Here is a 23,095-nt window from a genome sequence, read left to right on the forward strand (position 1 = left end):
GGGAAGATTGTTTTCCCTTGAAAAGACTTAAATATTTGGTGTGAATTTATTTTATTTTAAATTCGTAAGTTTTTCTCTCATATATTGTCTCACTCTTTCTTCACAGTCCCCCATATACCATTTTAACAACTTTTTTTTAATTAATATGTGCTGATTGTAAGACACGGGTTCATACAGTAGTGTGCAAATTTATTTAAAACATTATTGTCTTGTTTCTTATACAGTTCAAATATTTTAAGTTATTATTTCATTGATGAAAAATGCAACTAAATTCAGTAAGTTTAGAACAACGCTAATGTAATCATAGATCCATTCTCTCTACAGCTATTTTGTAAGCTTTGAATTATTTTTTTCCAATCAACAGGTCAATACATTTATAAAGTTAATTTGCTTCTTAAACAACTGTCCATGTAGAGCAGTGTTTCTCAACCTTGGAAACTTTAAGCTGTGTGGACTTCAACTCCCAGAATTCCCCAGCCAGCAGTGCTGGCTGGGGAATTCTGGGAATTGAAGTCCACACAGCTTAAAGTTCCCAAGGTTGAGAAACACTGGTGTAGAGCAAGGCATTAATCAAACTTAGCTGATGTTAAAGTTTAATATACATTAAGAGTCTGAAGACATGCTACTGTATATGGTGAAAAACTATAATGTAAGTCAGATTGGAATGATCATATGTTGAAAATTACAGTAATGAGTCAGATATAATACTTACATAAAAATTCTGAAAAAGCAGCATACTAATTAGAAGAGGGCTTGTAACAGAGAACATGAAATGCAGTACTTATAGTACCTTAATGAATAGCAATGACAAAGATCATATATAGAAGATAAAAGGTCACAAAGCAATTACGGGCTATTGAGTACTTCCATAAATTGCTTAATAAATGTACTACAAAAATAGGAAGGTCCTCACACAGATCCTTTCAAGCATAGTAGGCTAGTCCTATTGTGACTTCCTCAGAATTGCTGTGGCTTTGCTGTTTCTGCTGCTTCTGCTTCTCTTTTTGGATGAACTGCAATCATTAGAGGGAGTGATACAATCCCCATAAGGCTTGTGGAATGCTGCTTCACCACGTTTGGCACACTCTGTTTTACTTGGGCACACATTTAATGTGCCTTAATTAATTGCTGAATTGCATTCTGTAAATTTACTACACCAAGAATGTTAACTTGTTATTTATGTAATACCACTTTTTATTTAGGCAAAAGAAAATTCCCAGTGAATGGGGCCAATGGGCATACAGTCCAGATCTGTGTCTTTCTAGTAAGAAATTGAAGAATCTGATTCAGAACATTCTGAAGTCTGTGGAACACTTCACTTGGTTGTCAGTAGGCATCTAATCAGACACACACTCCCTTGTATGCATACATGTATGTGCTTGTGTGTGATTTAACAAGCACTTTGCTGCTTAGTAAGTGAAATGCCACTCTGGATCTCCTCTCTGAAGCTGGGAAACAACTGCAGCCCCTCAAAGGCTTGGTGAGACTCCTTCATGATCCTCCTGAGGACTTCTGGGCATTGCCTGTCCTTGGGTCTGCAAAGTTTCTAGTTCATCACAGTGTTGTCATGCTATTGCATGACTATTAAGAATCAAACCAGCTTGTAAACAAATGGCTCCTTTTCCACAGATTTTCTCACCAATATAACACGTTGCATATATGGAGAAAGACAAATTCAGTTTGAAAACAATTATCAGCTTTTTCCAAGTGGTGTTGATACAGGTAAGAAAAATACATTGCAGATTTGAAAAGATAGAACAGGTTACTTTAGCTGTGTTGGCCTGTGAAATGAGTGTCCCACTGAGCCAATTAGATGTTATTGTCTTCTAAAATATTTAGGATTCTTCATTAAACTTGGATCAGAGCCTTAGGAAAAAAAAATACTATGCTGAAGCTTTAAAAAGTAATGTTTCTGAATTTTTAAACATTTTCATGTTATAATATCTTTTTTGCTTCAATGACTATTGCAGCCTGAAATTCAAAATTGTGCTATGCTAGTCAAATAGAAGTGTTTTTAATAAATTTGCACACTACTGAATGCTACAGTATCATCATTAATCTAGGCAAATTTTGGGATATTGCTTAATCATTCACATGGTGTTAAGATCCAGAATGTTTACCTCTGCACTCTTTTTCCTTAGTACTGTTCGCTAGAATATTATTATGATCTGTAAGCTGATGCTGGTGACTTCTTCCAGCACCGTATTTTTAATACTGAAATACTCATTAATAAGATGTGACTGGATTTAACTCTAAGGTTTATGTTTTTAAAAAGAGATCAGTGAGAGGAGATTCTTACACATCCACGAAATGCTTTTTTCAGATACTAGTGAGTTTGGTCTAGTTTACAGATTTTGACTGACATCTTGTGGTCACATGAAATTGCTCCATGAGGTAGTGGACATTTCACTTCAACAACATACACCCAAGCCACTACAAACAGCCCAAATCACATACCGTAGAAAGTTTACCTTGAAGGGCTGTTTGCAGTCAGTACAAGCCATCTCCTGGGAGAATTGGGAGCTGAATCATGATAATTATATATAAGCTGACCTTTACTCTGATCCCAGCATTTATGCAAGGCAAGGCGTATTAGTGGAATTCAAGAGCTTAAACCATTTGGTAAAATGTAGTAATGTCTTAGTCTGTCTCCCACAGTTTTCAGACTTGGTCACAGAGTTGTTACTTTTAGAAGCAGCTCCGATTCAAATTCCTTGGGAAGATTCCCTGTGGGGAAATTGGAAAAATTTCAGAATCAGTTGTTGTTAAATAGCTAGGTATCTTGTTAAATGCTGTGCTCCTCCCTAAGATTGAATTAAAGAAAATATTGTGTATTATTCTGCCAATCCATATCACTGGTGATCATATGCACAAGGAAAACATATGCATGTTAAATTCTACATCCAAAATAAAATTATGTGTGATGCTTAGATGAGGAAATGATAAATATCTTGATTAGAGTCATGGGGGGGATGTTTATACAAGATGGTGAAACTTTTAATTATGCAACCTTTTTGTTTCTGATTAATTTTTTTTTTTAAAATGCATAGTAGATTCAGTTATTCATTCATTTATTGTGATCTCCATGATTGTAGTTGCAGGCATTTTTCCCTCTCTGTGTTGTAAGAACCTGGAGAGTTTAAGCTAATGCTTCATGAAATTTTCAGTGGGTAAACCTGTTTCACATAAGAATGTATTTGGGGTGCTGGATACAAACACCAAATTATTTTAATCAGTTTTATCTTTTTATGTCTGTCACTCTCATTTACCTTTATTTTGCACTTGATCTTTCAACAAAGATTTTCCTACCAAATATGTATCTAACCAATCAAGTATCACAAAATATATGGTATGATCAGCAGGTACCAGCCTTTGGCCATACCTGTCTTTGCTCAAAAGCTAAGTAGGGTCAGACCTAATTAATAGTAGGATTTGACATCATTGGCAACTGTAGCCTAGATTGGGAAATTAAAAACAAGGATAACAACTGGAAGAAGGCAAGACGCTTCCAGAACTGATGCCAAGGGAAGTGCATGAATGTGTCTGTCTAATTATTGGAAGCTGGGTCTACATAAGGGCATGTTGTACTTTTTATCATAGCATTATACTATTAAGATAGCCAGTTTGGTGTAGTGGTTAAGGCATCAGGCAGGAAACTGGGAGACCAGGAGTTCTAGGCCCGCCTTAGGCATGAAAGCCGGCTGGGCGACTTTGGGCCAGCCCCTCTCTCTCAGCCTTAGGAAGGAGGCAGTGGGAAAACTGCAGAGAATATTTTATCTGATTTTGAGAAAATTTCTGTGAAATGTATAGATCAGTTTTCTTTTCCTGAGGTAGACATTATGAAAACAATATGATAATTGTTTCTGAGGGCAAATTCTGCAAATGCCACCAGCATTTCTAGTGATAAGTGCATATTAGTCTGCTTCGGTGACATTGCCCTCTATTTGATCAGAGTATCTTTTTTGCTGCACTGCACCAGGAATTTTAATCCTGAAAAATAAGAATATCATCTTAGTCATATAATATAGTCTCTTCGCTATCAGCTTTGTGTTCTTGTGTGCTCCTTTCCTCTCAAATCCAACAAATGCGATGATGGATTGTTGGCATATGACATGTATGGGAATGTCCCCATTTTGGCTCATCTCTAGTTACAACATACTGAAAGTTACAGAAAGCATAGTAGAAATATTCATACATGATTCCCTTTTGCAGAGACCAGGTTCTCAACTATAACCTTGGTAGAAGGCTACCAGCAGACCATGTGAGTGGCTGTCTTCAATTCAAGGTAGAGATTACTTCTTCTGTTCATGAAGGTAAGATTTTGAAATAACTACAGACATATTTGTTGTTAGAGTTTACAATTGGATAAATAGTTTCACAGAGTCTTAAGACAAACTTTTAATTAATTTGGATTTTTAGCTTTGGAGTTTAATGAATATGGCAGCGGTAGTACCAAAGAGATGCATCCTCATATCCAAATATTTAATTATTATTTAGTAAAGTTATGTTTTTTTTTTACTCAGTTCAATAGGGAGGACAGCTAAAATAAAAATACAATATATACAGTTTTGGAAAAAAATAATTCAAATGAACAGTAAAAAGCTTGGCAAAAAAAGATGTACTTTGCCTGCTCTTGTAAAGGCAGTGGGGTGGGAGAGGGGGATGCAGCACCGAAGGGTGTATATTCTATAGCTTGAGAGTGATTCATGAGATGGCCCTCTCTCAGAGGTAAAATAAATGAGCTCTGACAGGCCTCTTCATTTAATAGCTGGATAGATTTGTAATGAATTATTATTATTCTATATACACAACAATGTGAAATCACAGCTGCCAGTTCTTTAGCTGGTGTTGGCCTTCATTCTCATTGAGTTTCTTGTTAGATTTTTAAAAATCTTTCCTTTATTATTTTTTATAAATAACTCAATGTGGTAAACATACCTAATTCTCCTTCCTCCTCCTATTTTCCCCACAACAACAACCCTGTGAGGTGAATTAGGCTTAGAGAGAGTGACTGGCCCAAAGTCACCCAGTTGGCTTTCATGCTGCGGCGGCGGCGGCTGCTGCTGCTGCTGATTATTATTATTATTATTATTATTATTATTATTATTATTCCGCCCAACTCCTGACAGCTCAGCGGTAGTGGGAGAAATTGTTCCTTAATCAAGCTTTGGAGAAAGCCTTGGAGCTTTCTGGTGCCACTGCCCTCCTCAGGAAGGATTTATCTATTCATTGAACCACCCCAGGTGCCTGGTGGATTTGCTTGGTTTCCAGGGGGAGTTTTCTAAGTCTATGGTGGGCAATTCAACCAAAGTCTTAGCTGCCTCCTGGAATGAAGGGATGGTGGCAGTGGCCTCAGGTAGGATTGCACCTGAGTGGCCTCTCCCTATCTGCAGACCAGGACAGGCTGTGTTTTCTAAGAAGCTCTTGGGGATGAAGCAACAGAAAAGATGCTAGAGCACTGCTGGAGAAAGACAAGGAGTGGGCCCAAGCTCATATTAGAGCCTACATTATAGCGGTATGGGTGACAAAACATATTTTTCTGCTCTTAAGTCTATAGAATGCCAACTAGCAACTCCTTTATGGTAATTTGGACCTTCTTAAAGAAGGAGTGGGATGAATGGCTGCTGTGAGGAATCTAAGCATCTTAGATAAAGCTGCTCAGATTCACTCAGAGTTGGAGCTTAGCTGGGGAGATCCTGTGGAGTTGGCTGAAGCGGGGTCTTGCCATGTTATTTGTGAAGAGTTTGAACCTATGAAGCTTAAGGAAATAGACAGGGTCCTCTGTGGTGTTAGTGCTACCACCTGTACTGTATGTTAAATCCTTGTCCCTCCTCCTTGTATAGTTCCAATATATCCTTCTGGGTTGAGATGCCATGTCATCCCATTTCTTTTAATTAATTTCATAATCTTTCATTAACATTTCCTGTTTTGAAAGCTTATTTATATTATTTCACCTGTAGCTCTCATAACAAGCTTTTATACCTTCCGTACTTGCTGGTTGGTCTACCTAATTAAAAAATCATTCTGTTGTCTAATCATTTTTAATTTCCTTAGCAATTACTGTTAACTAAGTATATATATTGTCGAAGGCTTTCACGGCCGGCATACGATGGCTGGTGTAGGTCTTCCGGGCTGTGTGGCCGTGTTCTTGAAGTTTTGTTTCCTAACGTTTCGCCAGGACCTGTGACCGGCATCTTCAGAGGGCAGGAGCACAGACAGGAGCAGTTCTCTCTGTGCCCAGAGAGAACTGGGCACAGAGAGAACTGCTCCTGTCTGTGCTCCTGCCCTCTGAAGATGCCGGTCACAGGTGCTGGCGAAACGTTAGGAAACAAAACTTCAAGAACACGGCCACACAGCCCGGAAGACCCACACCAGCCATAAGTATATATAATCAATGTTCTGTACATTCCTTGTTTCCTATTGGAATTAATGCTCCCAAATCTTCTGATCCATTACTTGCAATGAATTAATAAAAATAATATTAAGATTATAAATTCTTATAGATGGAAGCTTGCTATCTTTCTATCTCTTCCTTAAATTATTCTTTTAAATATCATGCATTTTTATGGTTCTGTATGAAATACATGACATTATAAGAATTTGCTTTCTCTTACTGTTAATCTATGTGCATTCAAAGGATGTTCACCTGGTTTTTGTGTCTTGATATAAAACCGTCCTTTTTGTAATGAAAATGCAAGTTGATATGAAAGTTTGAGCTGTTTAATAGGTGCTGCTGTAGAAAATGTGCTCAGAGTTTTAGGATTCCATTTTTCCCCAGGAGTCTGTAGCTTATAATGATCCTAATTGTACATTCAAGACCTTGTTTTTTAGTTTTTTTCTTTCTTCCTCAGTCATTATTTAACTACTAGAAATTGTTGCCAGCATTCAAAACTGTATTTGGTTAAGGATGTGCAAGCTGATTTTTGTAGCTTAGTGAGATGAACCTTGAGTCCCTGTGAAGTGATCAAAACCAAACCAGGAAGCTTACTGTGGGATTCAGCGCTTCACAGTACTACAGAAAGGGATATTCTTTGCTTGCAAAAGCAATTGCATTGCTCCCACTTCTCCTTAAAATGTTAGAATTGGAGAAGGGGAGGCAGATCAAGTGACTGATAAATTTGCTTCGTAATCGTACTAGAACAGTTTGCTATCTGTGGCCTCTGCTGTCTTCTTTGGAACCATGGTTATGTGAATATGCTGGTACCCTGTGCAGCTAATTATATAATTGTCATGGATGAGAATATAACCAGTGCAACATCTCAGTATAAACACTTTCTCCATGCTTCAGTGGTACCCACCAGGTTACCTGGAGCCATGGTAACCTTCCTTACTCTTCACCATTCTCCCAAGCCTACTGCTCCCTCCCCATGGTAGTAAACATGATGCAGTTCCCAGGGGCTTTCTAATCATTGTGCTTTGTTTTTTTATATTCCTTAAATTTGGCAGCCTATAATGTTCCTATAAATACAATCCAATTCTGTTGAAAAAAGAGAAGTTACCATCGTGTTTCTCCAACATTAGTTGATGGGAGGCATGTCTCATTTTGGATTGGAGTCTGAGATGAAGCAGGATCTGTTCTGACTCACTGAATGGAGTTCCATATGAAATCTTGTGTTCAGTGTATAACTGTATCTCATAAAAGGAGATTTAGTGAAGCTTTAAATGAAATCCAGCAGTATAGTTCTGTACACAGAACTGTCTCCACTGCTTTTTCTCCCTCATACAACCCATATGGGCCCTCAACATCTGTTACAAAAAGTGTCACATTCTGGAGAATGCTCTGAAGATTTGTAGTAGCTGCAAGGAAAGGAAGAAATCTTACCATAAATAGGAGTACAAATCTATCATGTGATGTTAGATTTCACCCAATTGCTTCATGCATAACTTTTGTGCTATTTCCTCTCTTTAAATTCTTCATTCAAGACTGATAGCTTAATCAATCTTTGCTTTTCATTGTAGATGCTTCACCAGAAACAGTAGGAACCCTTCTTGGAGTAAACTCTGTTAATGGGGACTTAGGAAGCCCTTCCGATGATGAAGATGTACCTGCAGGGCATCATGATACACATCCACTTTGTTCAAATGGCCCAATTCTTGAAGAGTCATCTGGAGATGCCATCTTACGGCATTCCCTTAGGACTAGTACAACTTCAGAAACAGATCAAGAGGATTCAACCTCTACAATGTCAAGGTCCTCTGTTCCCAGAGGCCGCCAGGACTCCTTGAATGACTACCTAGATGCAATAGAACAAAGTAATCTTCCTAGATCTGGGACATCTGCTTGTAACGAACGTACTATTGGGGCATCCCCAAAATTGAGGAGCAGCTTCCCTACTGATACACGACTTAATGCTATGCTTCACATTGATTCTGATGAAGAGGAACATGAATTCCATCAAAGTTTGGGTTTCCAATCATCAGTGGATGATGATGGTGGTGGTTTAATTATGCTAAATGGTACTACTAGGAATGATGAAGCGGGTTTCTTAAATTGCTCCTCAAGCCAAGTAACCCAAAGCCAAGCCTCTGAAGAAATTGTGGGAGCACCAGATGTAGAAATACCTTTGCAATCTTCCTGTTGTCAGCAGGAGACCATCAATGGGCCTGCCGAATTGGAGATAGCAGGACAAGAAACCGAAACTCCTCAGAATTCTCAGGATAATTGTCTAAGAGATTTGGCAAGCAATACCATTTTTGTACCTCAGGAAGCAGAACAGCCTATCTCTGGTGTGGATGCTGGAACTTCCGAGTCAGTTTCTGGGAGCAAAAGGGAAATCAGGGAAGCTGAATCTATTGATCAAGGATCAGAACCTTCTCAGATTTCATCAGAGACTGAGCAAAGTGATGCTGCTCATACAGAGAGTGTTAGTGAATCAAGCACCAGGCCAGAGGGAGAAAGTGACGTAGAAGGGGCTGATGGCTCTTGCAACGAAGGCACAGTTGCCCAACTCTCCTCCGTTGACACTTGCTGCTCTTCCTTTGAAAGCACTCGTTTTCCTGAGACGCCAGCTTTTTCTTCTCAGGAGGAAGAAGAGGGTGCTTGTGCAGCAGAAGCTCCCAGCAGTGAGCCTCTTCCAGAAACTCAGGAACTGGTGTGCACTCAGGCCTCTTTACCTGCAGTGCACCTGCCAAGCACTCAAGAGGAGGGTCAGTTGTTTGAAGCTGATGGGCTACCAGATGGTGATGAGTCAGAAGAGATATGGCAGAGGAGGCAGAATCTGCAGGCTGCAGCTGTGCATAGCCAATCTCAAGAGGAAGACAGAGGGGCATCAGCATCCTGTGAGGGAGCTGTTTCACAGGTGGATGGAGCTAGTGGAGGTAATCAGCACAAAAGAGTGTCAGTAAGATGGCTGGTAGCTTACCTGTCTTCATTCTATGATTGATTCTATTTACCTTGGCAAGCTGGTTTAATTTTGATTTTAAAAAATATAATTCAAATATAAAATATTGAATTTTATAGCAGCATCAACATTTTTTCAAGCAATGTTTATCCTTAATCTCTATGCAGATACGGTAAAAATCTACTTACAAAAAGTGCATCAGTCTGACAGTCTAGGGAGGGTTTGGCTTGGTATGGTTTTGCTACAGATAACTTAACATTTAGACACGAAGGATTTTTCTTTTACATTGTTTAGTGTCATCCAGTCATTCAGACACTGGATGGTCTTGGTTCTCCACCAGAGATTGAAGAAGGCAGGCAGGGAAGCTGGTTGGTCAAGGGATTGGGCTAGACATTCCTCCCCTGCCTGCTGCCTCCAGGAGTGTTGGGATTAAAACTCCCAGGTTTCCAAACAAGTTGGTTGGGAATTCTGGGAATTGTATTGCCAACCTATTTGGAATCACCAGACCTCAGCTTAGGAGGTAACTCCCACTTCCTCTCTATGGTTGGTCATATTCTGTTTCCTTAAAAGTTGAATGCAGACTATGGCAGAACCAGGTTTAATTGGCCAGAAGTTCCATAATTTCTTCAAAGCTTATTCTGAGGATAAATAAATAAAAATTAAAATCTTGTCTCCCCTCTTCCCAAATGATGTACTTGAGTTCTTATACTGAGATTATACATTATTTTCTTGGCAGCATAATACTGTAGACATACTGGGGGGCAGTTATTATTTTTTCTCATTTACTCAGAGGACCATTTGATTATCCACAATTAATAAGGATATAGGATCTAAGTTGTTTCCGTTCAGAGATGCATCAGTAAAACTCTTCCTGGGTGCTTAATTACAGAATGATCATCACAAGGGTTACCAATGACATTCTTTGCCTTCTGTTGACTTTACCTTTCCACTAATCATTGCCGCCTCTTTTCTTCTTTGCCCCAACTCTCCTGTCCATTAAAAGAGCCTTAAAAACCAGGCTGTTTCCTCAGGTGCTGGGGCAGGACATCACAGGGACCCATTTCTAAATTTGAATCACTTTACTAATTTTTGTGTGCCCCCCCCCCCCAGTGTGGCTGCTTTTGTGTTGTTTAAAATTATTATTCTGTTATTTTAACCTTTGTAAGCTGCTCAGAGTCACGTACATAAATACAATAGTAAATACATGTTTTGATGGAAAGTTTACAAAGCAGTTCCTTTGGATTTTAGGTTCCCAGACTGATGGTCCTCAGCCTCTGAGAACACTTCCCTCAGTTCGTCAGGATGTTAGTCGTTATCAGAGAGTGGATGAAGCTTTGCCACCAAGTGAGGAACTTTTTCTGTTTTAATTAAAAGTATAAAGAATAAATACAGACTTCATGAAGGAGCACTATTCGTTTTCCATAGTAAGGCATCCCTAGAAGAATTTTAAATAGCAGTGATTGGGTCCTATATCAAGATTAAAGAAACAAATTGTTTGTTTTGCCTTTTTTCTTTTTTTCTTCCTGGAGATGGTGCTGCTGTGAGGTCCTTCTACTGGGAATGGAATTGTTTTACAAGTGACCTTGTTTAACTTGTGACGGTGCTGAACGAGTGATAGTTATGACTGGTCCCTGAAGTTCCAGCTGGTGCAGCGCCCCCTTCAGTCATGTGATTGCAATCCCAGTGCTCAGCAACCAGCCTGGATTTCTGACCATCGCAATGCCCTGCAATCACATGATTGCAATTTGCAATCTCCCCTGCTGGCTTCCCACAAGCAAGTCAATGGAGAAGCCAGCAGGAATTCAGAAGTTGTGATCACATGAGGTCCTCACTTAACGACTGTAACTGAGGACTGCCAGAACTGCCAATGTTAAGCAGTATGGTCACATGACATCACACTTTATGACTGTATCACTTAGTGATGGAAATTCCAGTTCCAGTTACCATCACTAACTGTGGACTACCTGTATAGGGACATAGTCTGATCTGGCATAAGCCATGTTCCTACCTAGCCCACAGTTATCTATTCTGACAGAGAGATAATCTCCAAAATTTCAGGCAGATCCTTTCAAGCTGAGATGCCGGGATTAAATCCAGGATATTCTACACACAAGATACATGCTTTGCAACTAGTAGTCCCAGCCTATATATTAAGGTGCAAGAGGACTACTGCTATGACAATATTCTTTAAATAATTGAAGACTCCTATGAGCCCAAAATACTGAAGAGGAAGCCCCTCACTTTATGCTTTGTTGCTGTGCCTCCACTCTGTGTTTGTGTGTGCATGTATATACACACACACACATGTACATACATACATACACATTCTCTCTCTACATTGGCCATGATATGCAGAAGGCTATCAACATGTATGCTTAAAAAAATTGAATGAATAGATAAACAAACAGGGATTTTGACTGTCAGATAGAACCCATTACTTTACAATATTAAAATCCTTATATTTTGCAATATATCATCTAATCTTAGATTGGGAGGCACGCATTGACAGTCATGGGAGAATATTCTATGTGGACCATATAAACAGAACAACAACATGGCAGAGGCCTACAGCTCCACCAGCCCAGCAAATCCTTCAGCGTTCCAACTCCATACAGCAGATGGAGCAATTGAATCGTCGGTGAGAAATGTTCAAATAGTGTTTGTATTACCTGCAATACAAATGAAACACTGTGCAAAACTTTGTCTGATCAAAGGCAAACTTCATCACTGCAAATGACACAATTCCCTTGAACTAAACCAATGTAGAAATATTTATCTTAATTTTTCGTAGCTCGTATCATACTGAATTATCAGTATTAGCTGAGAAACAACTTCATATTCTGTGGAAAAAAGCATGGAAGATACGGTGCAGATATAACTGCGTGCCAAATTAGAGCACTGATGGAGAATTTCATAGACCTTATAATATTATTGAAAAGTCATTATTATATGGGTGGGCACCCATGAAGGTGAAATGTTTCCAGAACTATTTTTAAAATGTAATATTTATGTATCTTACCACATCATGTTGTAAAGGAAAAAACACCACTGGGTTGAGCTCACCTCCTGGTTTGCTCCATTTACACATCCATGTAGTTTTCATAGCATTATATGGAAGTGATATGGATGCCTTCTTCCTGGAAATTTTTTTACTAGCCTACCATTCTGTTTTTTGGAGGTATCCTCCCATCCAAGTATTGACCTAGTTTAGTTTAGACAGATCATTCAAGTGTGCTTCGATATACTGCATGGAAGCAGAAGCAAAAAGAGGTATGGGGAGTGCAAATATATTTACTTTCAATTATGTGTCATAACTAAACAATATTTGGCTCCGTGATATTTGATTTAGGGCATGATTCCTGATCAGTTAGGATCATATCACAAATAAAAATAGAGATGAAGCAAAAAGGGGCAATATAAATTGGGGAACAATACATAAGGGAGATATAAGAGTGGAAAGTAAATAATTGTCCACTGTTCAGAATTACAATTTTCACAATGATTGTCAAAAATAATAAAAATTAGCCATGTCCCTTATAGGATTGGGTAGCTATATTATTTTCCATTATTGTTTCCAAATATTAGAGTCTGGAAAAATGCATATCTAAAATGATGAGAGAGATTATTGTATGGAAACAAACAAACCCCCCAGCTCATTTCCTAAGTATAATCTTAATGTTTTTGCGGTATTTTACTCAGAACAGCTTCAAAAAATCAATAGCAAGGCAATGTCTGCTGTAAGATTTAGAACAAATAGAAAATGAATTATGTAGGAGAAAGAGAAAAAAAAAGCATGGGCACGAGTTCTTAGTTAACAAGTTTCTTATAATGATATGCCTGAAACAGTTTAAGATGAGGAAGAGCAAGAAGTTCTTGAAGTGGACTGGCTATGGTTTAACATTTGATTATACAATCGCTTCAGGTTTTTTTAGGTGTACTAGAACAGAACGGTATGTATTGGGTGATATATATATATATAATGCCAGTCTTGGAACTTTAGGTATCAGAGTATTCGCCGAACAATGACTAACGACAGGCCTGAGGAGCACGCAGCTGCTGTCGATGGAGCCGGAGAAGATGCTGACTTCCATAACCCAACTGCAGGTAAGAAAGATAACCTCACTTTAAACTGCTTGGGTTTCCTTTGCGATTGGGGTTCACCCACATTTAAAAGCAAAGATCTGTTGCCATTGAAAAATGATTGAACACAACAAATGTTAGGGTTTTTTCTTTTTTAATGAACACTTGCAGAAATCTAGGTAAAAGTCTGAATTGTATTCCACAGTGGATTCTCTTGGCCAAATGGAGCCCATTTCTTCTGTTTAGGGAGCTGTCTGAGCAAATTTGGGAGAAAGGAATACAGTGGGCATGGGAGGATGAATACAAGTTGCTTGGATGTAGCCCCTGCATTTCATCCTTTCCTCAGTGGAGCTGCCCATATGGGATTCTACTGCCCGTAGGTGTGTTGATTTCCATGTACTCACACAATTTTGGTTTATTGAATTTATTGTCAAAGACCAAAAGAAATCACACCTCCTTAGATCCATGCACCATCACATTTAGATTTCTTGGGACTTCCAATATGTATCTTTTTGATTGTAAGCTGCTGCTGGTTGAATAATAAATCAATCTTGCAATCGCCCATATTGGATTCCCGATGGAGGCAAAAACTGTTGATTTGTATAATTTCCTCTTTTATAATTTCCCTTAATACCTAGTAAAATTTTTTGTATCTTCCACAATTAGGATTCAATCTCCTTTTTTCTCATTATCCCTACATTTCCCATATTTTTAAACTAAACTCAGCAGCATTCCAACCAGGTACCAATGGGTGGATTCTTCAAAAAATAATGAGCAATAATTTAGACATGATACTGTCAAATGTTAAAAGTAGACATTTGAAGTAGTCATGCAGCAATTGTTTTTCCTTACTTGGGTAATGATCTAAATGGCATTTTTTATTCATTTATTCACTTAGATAGTCTGTTTAATTCCAAAAAGTGTTTTAAATTCCATTTTTTAGTGGTAGCTAATATTAAGGAGAAATAAATGTTCCACGGCACATGTAAGATAAAAATAGTTTTTGCTTATTCTCATGATGGCACTGAAGTTCTTGTCCTACTCAATGACTCTGACCACATGTTTGTATTAGATTACCGAAGGGACAATGTGCTGCCTCATTCTACCTCCAGATCCAGGCTTACTCTGCTGCTCCAATCACCCCCAGTAAAATTCCTCATCAGCCCAGAATTCTTCACCGTGCTGCATTCAAACCCTGTGAGTAGCACCTTCAAATCAAGCTTGGTGTAGACCCTGGAGGAGTGGGATATACTTTCATTTTTAGTACTGCATTTTTTTGCATATTAGAATAATGACAAGTAGGACCTCCAACAAAATGTGTGTTTAAAAACTTACACAGCACCTTTTGGCTCTAAAAAGGCCACTCAGGATGGTTTACAAAATAAAATTCCATAGTTTGTTTGAAATGTGTGAGTTGCACTATCAGATAATGTTACAATTGTGGGAATCTGGATGAGGTTTTTTTCTGTGGCAGCCTTTTGCTTGTGGAACTGTCTTCACAGAATGATCAGAGTGGCTCTATCTGGCAAGCAGCTGAAAGAATTATCAATGATTTGTTGATGGTCTGAAGATTTAGTATGACAAATACAAATAGTAATTCAGTTGCTAGATCTGAAATCTTCAGTGTGGGAATCTGGGCTTTGGTGTGCCTGTAGAGACTTGACATACGTTCCTTCTTGCCCATCTACTTTTTTAATTAGTGGAAATAGTTCATTAAAACAAATGGGAAGCAGGCATTCTGCAAAGCAAAGCACCCAATGCCCACCATCATACTTTTTTTCAAGAAAGTCTCTGGGTTGCAATGTACCAATTTGACACTCTTAGAAAGTCAAAATGATGGCTGGCTGGAGCCCAATGCTTGGTTCGGAAGGGTGCCCATTTACCCCAAAAGGAGAAAGGTAAACAGGGTTAGGAGAAGTATCTTTTGAGACAGGAGCTAAAGAGATGGTGTACAGGAAAGCAGTGCTTTGTAACAACTGGCATGGGGCGAGAAAAGGGGCAACCAACTCTGGGGGTGGCTAGCACCTTGAAGATGCTCCCACATGTTCACATCTTTTCGATGACCAGCATCTTGGAAGATATTATTATTTATGTATGTGTTTGGTTTTTACTGTATATTTGTACTGTTTTTATTGTATTTTAATTAATATTTATTTATTGTTTTATTGCAAACCACCCAGAGTCACTTCCTCATGAGATGGGTGGTGTCTAAATTCAAAATATAAATAAAATAAATAAAACTTCGCCATCCACCATTTCCCAAGAACACTCAAAACCTGTTCTCAAGAGTCCAAAAGTCCTCACCAGCCCTAAAAGGTTAGAAACCTGTGTGCTCACATATATAGAATGTGAAATTATATATTATATAATTTCAAATTTGTCACTGCCCATCTCACTACAGAGTTATGGTGGCTAGGTAGTACCCCTTCCCTCCACATGTGTTCATCATTTTATTACTTTCTTTGCATCCAGACTAAACAAGGAGCTTAAAGCTCAGTAATGTTTTTACCAATGTAAAAGTTTAATTCAGCTCTGAAAACTGGTTCTCTCACCCTACTGTTAAAGCTCTGAAAACTGGTTCTCTCACCCTACTGTTAAAACTGAACCTCACCAAGAGTGTAGTGAGTAGGTATTACTGAAGGAATTGGAGTTTGCGTTAGGTGAATGGTGAATTTCCTTGGTTTACATTATATACTTTTCAAAACTTATGAAGACATTAAAATGTTAGTCCCAGAATCTGAAAATAACTAATTTGATTTCTTCTCCTTCTGCCAGAGTGCCTACAGAATGTTTACAAACAATACTTGTCTGAAGCACATGATCACCAAAGTTCGACGAGATACCCATCATTTTGAGCGCTACCAGCATAATCGCGATTTAGTTGGCTTTTTGAACATGTTTGCCAACAAACAGCTAGAGTTGCCACGGGGTTGGGAAATGAAGCACGATCATCAGGGCAAGGTAACAGATATAAAGAAGCACCTTTTAAAATAAATGTATTGGTTTATCTTAATCCAAATATTGATGAAATCAAAACATACATACATACTCATTACACTATTTATTTATAAATGAAATTTATAAAATGCATTATTTTGAAGGTCTCTAAGTGCTCTACAAAAGCAACAGTGACATAGTCAGTGAAACATACAACAAATGCAATAAAACCAAAACATAACTTTAAATAACAACAAAAATACCTGATAACAATAATGATAAAATCAGATTATACATTTATTTACAATGGAATGCTTAATTTCTACAAAAGGTGATGCTAGAGTAGTTTCTGGCAGGTTCCATGTCTACATATTCAACCTGATTCAGCGATAAAATTTATCCTTATACGTTATTTTTATTCAAATATAAGTTTAGCCTTAAGAACAGTTATAAACAATTTTATGGGCTATAAAAAGTTCTTGTATGTGCATCACTAGATGGTAATATTATTTATTTACTAGGCTTATTTTCTACTCCACTCTGAGTAATTCAGAGTTTGTGACTTATAAGCTTAAATACTGTACAGTGATCAACTACAGTATAAATAACAAAATATTACCACAAAGAAGTAAGGCCAAGCCCCAAGGAACGATCCAGGTAAAACACTCGTGCAGGATATGACAACTTCAACCTATCAGACCCTGAAGTCTTTTTGAAAGATCAAAATAATTGAAGCTGATCTTATCTTCACAGAAATGCTATTCCAGAGAAAGGGGGCAGGAACTGAGAAAAGTATATTAAATCTTTAACAGGTGCCTCATGATCTTCTCATTCATACGGCGCTGCCACTTAGACAAACAGGTACAGTGGTGCTTGAAAGTTTGTGAACCCTTTTGAATTTTCAATATTTCTGGATAAATATGTCCTAAAACATGATCTGTTCTCCACACAAATCCTAAAACCAGATAAAGAGAACCCAATTAAACAAATGAGTCAAAAACATCATACTTGTTCATTTATTCATTGAGGAAGATGATCCAAAGCTACATATTTGTGTGTGGCAAAAATATGTGAACCTTTGCTTTCAGTAACTGGTGTGCCCCCTCTTGGGCAGCAATAACTGCAACTAAACATTTCCAATAACTGTTGATCAGTCCTGAACATCAGCTTGGAGGAATTTTAGCCCATTCCTCCTTACAGAACTGCTTCAACTCAGGGATGTTGGTGCAGTTCTGTAAGGACGAATGGGCTAAAATTCCTCCAAGCTGATGTTCCTTGCACAAACTGCCTGCTTCAGGTCCTTCCATATCATTTCTATGGGATTAAGATCAGAACTTTGACTTGGCCATTCCAAAACTTTAACTTTCTTCTGCTTTAACCATTCTTTGGTTGTATGACTGGTGTATTTTGGGTCATTGTCTTGCTGCGTGACCCACTTTCCCTTGAGTTCAGTTCATGGACGGATACCCTGACATTTTCCTGTAGAATCTGCTGGTCCAATTCAGAATTCATAGTTCCATCAATGATGGCAAGCCATCCTGGTCCAGAAGCCACAAAGTAGGCCCAAACCATGATATTGCCACCACCATGTTTCACAGATGGGAAAAGGTTCTTATGCTAGAATGCAGTTGTATGCCTTTTGCCAAAGATAATGCTGTTCATTCAAGCCAGAAAGTTCTGTTTTGATCTCATCCATTCACAGAACATTCTTCTAATAGCCTTCTGGGTCATCCACACGGTCTTTCGCAAACTGTAAAATATTTCGCAAAATGTTCTTTTTAGAGAGTAGTGTTTTTTTCCTTGCAACCCTGCCATGCGCACCATTGTTGTTCAGTGTTCTCCTGATGGTGATCTCATGAATACTGACATTCACCAGTGCAAGAGTGCCTTTATTTCTTTAGATGTTACCCTGGGGTTCTCTGAGACCTCCCAGAGTATTACACACCTTGCTCTTGGTGTGATCTTGGTTGGTCGACCGCTCCTAGGGAGGATATCAATGGTGCTGAATTGCCTCCATTTGTATACAGTTTACCTGATGTCAGACTGGTAGAGTCCAAACTCTTTGGATATAGTTTCATAACCTTTTCCAGCTTGATAAGCATCAACCGTGGTTTTTTGGAGGTCCTCAGAAATTTCCTTTGTTCAAGCCATGACACACTGCCACACAGTTGTAAAGATCAGACTTTGATAGTGAATACCCAGAAGTCTGTTCTTTAAATAAGGCAGGACCTCCCACATGCACACCTGATTATCATCCCATTGATTGAAATACCTGACTCTAATTTCCCCTTCAAATGAATTAATCTAGAGGTTTGCATACTTGTGCCACACACAAATATGTAGCTTTGGATCATTTTCCTCAATAAATAAATGAACCAGTATAATGTTTTTGACTCATTTGTTTAATTGGGTTCTCTTTATCTGGTTTTAGGACTTGTGTGGAGAACAGGTCACATTTTAAATCATATTTATGCAGAAATATTGAACATTCAAAAGGGTTCACAATCCCTTTTAAGGTAAAAGTTGGGCCCACCCCTTTACTGTTCAACATTTTTATCAATGGTACAGATAAGTGAGTTTGGGAGATGCTTAACAAGTCTGCAGAGGGTACAAAGCTGGGATGTGTGGCTAATACTTTAGATGAAAGAGAGAAGATTCAAAAAGATCTAAACAGGCCGAAGCAGTGGGCTGAAATGAATAGAATTGAATTTAACAGGGAGACACATACAATTCTGCATCTGGATAGGAAAAATGTAAGGCACAAGTATAGGATGGGAGCGACCTGGCTTGCAAGTAATACATGCGAAAGGGATCAGGGTGTCTTTGTCAAATCACAAGATACACATGAGCCAGCAATGTGATGCAACTGCTAAAAAGCCAAATGCTCTCTTAGGATGCATTAGGGGCATATCATCCAGGTCATGGAAAATAATTATTCCACTCTCTTCTGTCCTAGTCAGACTCCTTTGGGAGTACTATGTCCAGTTCTGTGTACCACAGTTTAAAAAGTAATAGTGACTACTGGAGCAAGTGCAGAGGGCCACCGAGGGTCTGGAAACCAAGTGCTATGAGGAACAGTTAAAGGATCTGGGTATGTTTAGTCTACAGAAAAGATGACTGTGGTTGTAGCTTCCAGTACGTGAAGGATTAACACAGAGAAGAGAGCATGGACTTACTCTCTATTGCCCCAGAGGCAGGACCAGAAGCAATGGGATAAAACTCCAAGGAAGCAAGTTCAACTAGGCATCAGGAGGAGTTTTCTGACTGTACAGGTTGTCAGCCAGTGGAACATGATGTGTTTCTCCTTCACCAGAGGTCTTGAAACAGAGGCTGGATGGTGATCTGTCATTGATGCACTAGTGGATCCTGTACTGAGCGGATGGTTGGACTAGGCAACCTCTACAATTACTAATACTTCTACTGAACAGTCTGGTTTTATTTCATTAAGTATTACATTATTTGTTCTACTTGCACTCCAAGGTATTCTCAGTTTTCTCCAGCGTTACCATTCAGGGGCTTCCATTTTCCAGCCCTCCTGATGGCCACGGCAGTATGTTGCAGCTGAGAAAAGCATGGTCTTGACAATATGTACCTTCATTATCAGTTTAATGTCCCTGCACATTAGTATAGTGCCTATGATTTACTTGAAACAAGAACTTCAGTTTGCCAATCTGGGTAAAACTTGTAGTTTGTCCAAACCAAAATACCCTGTTTCTCTTCCCAGCCACAATAAATATCCAGACTACACCCTTTTTCTGGTGGCCAGTGGGAATTTTAAAATTAGTCTCTCTCTCTCTCATAGTGTTCAGCTTGGTCTCCAGCTGCAGTATCATTGCCCAGATTAGCACACAGCTTTGAAGTTCCATTGATTTTTCTTTTCTCTAATGAGGCTTCAAAGCAGGGATGCTGGATTTCATTATGTAAGAGACTGCTATCGCCTGGCCTCAAAGCACTTGCACATAACACAATTGTATTCATTTAGTATAATCCATAAGCATCTTTACTGTTTGCTTAAGTGTATGGTATAAATAAATGCTGCATATTTTATTAAATTGCTGTGGAAGAATCAGTATTATGCAGAGGCAACATTATTCCTTTGGAACTATTTGTTTCCCTACCTGACAAACACGCTCTCAAATTTTGAACATGCTTTCAAATTATGTGTTATCTTCATCTTATTAAGATTTTAGCCTTTGGGAGATTGCACTCACACAAGCTTATATTAGATAGAAAAGATATCAGGCAGAGGTTCATAAACCAGTTAGGCCAGAGTATTTGAAATACACTAAACTGAACAGGATTTGGAATGTTTTAAAATATCTAGCTTAATTGGGTTGATGACAACAAGAGCAAGAAAAGAAGTCCCAAGCTTCTAGCTAAAATAATGCACACAGTTCACTAAAGTTAGTATCTGAATTGCAAACCTTTTTTTAGACAGGGCTGGTTGCAGAGCACCAGTCTCTGGTGTAGTTTTCTGAGAGTTATTTTTTAAGCAGAAGCATCATTAAGATATCTGGTATCCTATATGGCAAAAACAAAAGAGCAAGGGCTGATAAGTAGTAGGTCAGGTGGGTCAAAGCAGTAATACAGAGAACTAGTGTCCCTCTGAGAGCCACTGTGGGGTAGTGGTGAAGGCAGCAGGCTAGAAACCAGGAGACTGTGAGTTCTAGTCCCACCTGACGCATGAAGCTGGCTGGGTGACCCTGAGCCAGTTGCTCTCTCTCAGCCCTAGGAAGCAGGCAATGGCAAACCACTTCCGAAAAACCTTGCCAAGAAAACTGCAGGGATAGTCCAGGCAGTTGCCAGGAGTAATCGCTGACTTAAAGGCACCAAAAAAAAGAAAAAGAAAAAAAAAGAGTGTGCTTCTAAGTTTGACTTTCAAACAGATGCCCGTGCCACTCTTGCAATGTTTGTCTGTTCTTAAACTTGTGTCATGCTACCATATTGCGTTTAGAGCAACTACAGTGTAGTAACCACGGCAGTACAAATAGCTGTGGTATTTTGTTGCATTCTATGGTGGTTTTTGCTCCACCTTCTTTGTTGTAATATGAAGACATTTGTCAGTCCTGTGCATGTAGTATTTCCTATTACTTCTTTCTTTACAGAAGCAGTTTATTTAATAAGCAGTTGTACTGTGGTATCTCTGCAGTCATATTCGTACTGGAATTGGGTGATAAGCATTTGGATAAGCTGTCTTTATATGTGTGTTATCTTTGATGAGTGCTAAGATTTTAAAGTTTTTCCCCCCAATCAGCATTTCTGTTTTCTTGTGACATTTCAAGGGGATCTGTGTGCCTATGCAGGACAGCTAATTTCCTTTATAAAATAGTATACATTTCACAAAAGTCCATGTGAGTTAATACTTAACAAATTGCCACTGATGCATTGGATCTTTCCTAGTCTCCTGTTCCCCTGCAGCCATATACACATTCCTCCTTTCCAAATTGCTTTAGAGCTTCTCCAGAGCAGAGGGGATGAAGGGAAAAATCTCTCTAATGATGGATGTCGTTCTGTGAATAGGTCATCATGGCAGAATTTAGCATCTTGGAAACAGACAGGAGGAAAAAAAACTGCAAACACAACAAATCAAGGAGAGCCTTTTTTTAAAAAAATGCCTCTTGAAAACCACAAGTAGTTTGGTCTTTCGGTGTAGAAAAATAACACATGGCTGGCAGAGCCTAGCCATATTTCAATCTTTCAGGCTGTAGAAGTTACACCTGAATTATTGGAGGAAAAACAGTGAAGAAGAATCAGCAGTTCCTTGAGAGCTGACTGTAGATAGATTAATGGGATATTCTCTCCTAAATACCGCAGTACATAATATGGAAAGTCATCCTACAGTATAAGAAACGGGAGGAAACTTGTCACACAACAAATTCACAATCAGTATAAGATGTAGTGATGACTAACTTGCGTGGTTTTAACAGACAATTGGATAAAGTAACGAAGGACAGGGTTCTCAAGGGCTATGTGTCTTGAAAATTCAGCCTTACTACCAGATTGGAAAAAAAGCTTTCTGGATGAGGTAGCTGAGGAATTACTGCTTCTTCTAAAGTTATTGACCACATATGGTATTTTTAAAATATGCCTTTGGAACCTGTTAATAATAAAGGGGGTTGGTGGAGCTGGCCTTCATAGGAATAGCCTTGCTTAAGTTATACCAGATATCCTTCAGTCTGTAATCAAAGCGTGCCATAGGAGTTAATTAGAAGCTTTGGGTTTGTATTCCTCTGTTCATGGTTGTAATCTTACTATGTGTAACAATTAAGAATCAGAATATAAGAAGAATGTATTAGAAACTATTTTTCTAGTAGTATTTAATTTTTTTTTTAAGATTGAGATAAAACTAAGTAAGCAACTTGTTTGTGAGCAGGAACCCTTTTGTAATTTTGAGACTATGTAGTAGGTGGCCTCACAAAATGGCTGCCATGGTGGTGATTGTTGCTCAAAAAATGCCCATGATTTCGAAAGCAATCTAACTTTGCTTTCAGAAAGCTCTGTATCTTTTCTCTAAAGCCATATGATACTAGAGGACAATGCACTGCTTTATAGCACTTCAGCTTCCTTTTTGCTTATATTTGTGAAATGAATCTTTTAAAAAAAAGGTGGGGCAGGGAGCCCAGGTGGGCACCACTGGAATTGTCTGAGATATAGCTACCCCATTATTCATCATTCTTAATGAAGCCTGTCAATACAACGTGTATTGCTTTTTTTAATCGATGCCTCTCTCTCTCTCC

At 38.6% G+C, this 23,095-nt stretch overlaps 1 protein-coding gene across 4 annotated transcripts in view; it reads left to right on the top strand.

Moving 5' to 3' along the window:
* The window catches only part of HECW2 (HECT, C2 and WW domain containing E3 ubiquitin protein ligase 2), a 176,922-nt gene that overhangs the window by 104,421 nt on the left and 49,406 nt on the right, over nucleotides 1–23,095 (top strand). For all 4 annotated transcript variants that reach the window (XM_088135692.1, XM_088135691.1, XM_088135690.1 and 1 more), the window contains 7 exons: nucleotides 4,213–4,313; nucleotides 7,960–9,318; nucleotides 10,590–10,685; nucleotides 11,829–11,979; nucleotides 13,342–13,445; nucleotides 14,494–14,618; nucleotides 16,197–16,382. In XM_088135692.1, the coding sequence (XP_087991818.1) occupies nucleotides 4,213–4,313; nucleotides 7,960–9,318; nucleotides 10,590–10,685; nucleotides 11,829–11,979; nucleotides 13,342–13,445; nucleotides 14,494–14,618; nucleotides 16,197–16,382 (2,122 nt within the window). The remainder of the gene's footprint in view (nucleotides 1–4,212; nucleotides 4,314–7,959; nucleotides 9,319–10,589; nucleotides 10,686–11,828; nucleotides 11,980–13,341; nucleotides 13,446–14,493; nucleotides 14,619–16,196; nucleotides 16,383–23,095) is intronic.

Source organism: Python bivittatus, unplaced genomic scaffold, assembly GCF_059951505.1.
Source record: "Python bivittatus isolate LINGU-HERP-01145 unplaced genomic scaffold, Pbiv_v1 ctg000200_np1212, whole genome shotgun sequence".
Taxonomy (NCBI): Eukaryota; Metazoa; Chordata; class Lepidosauria; order Squamata; family Pythonidae; genus Python; species Python bivittatus.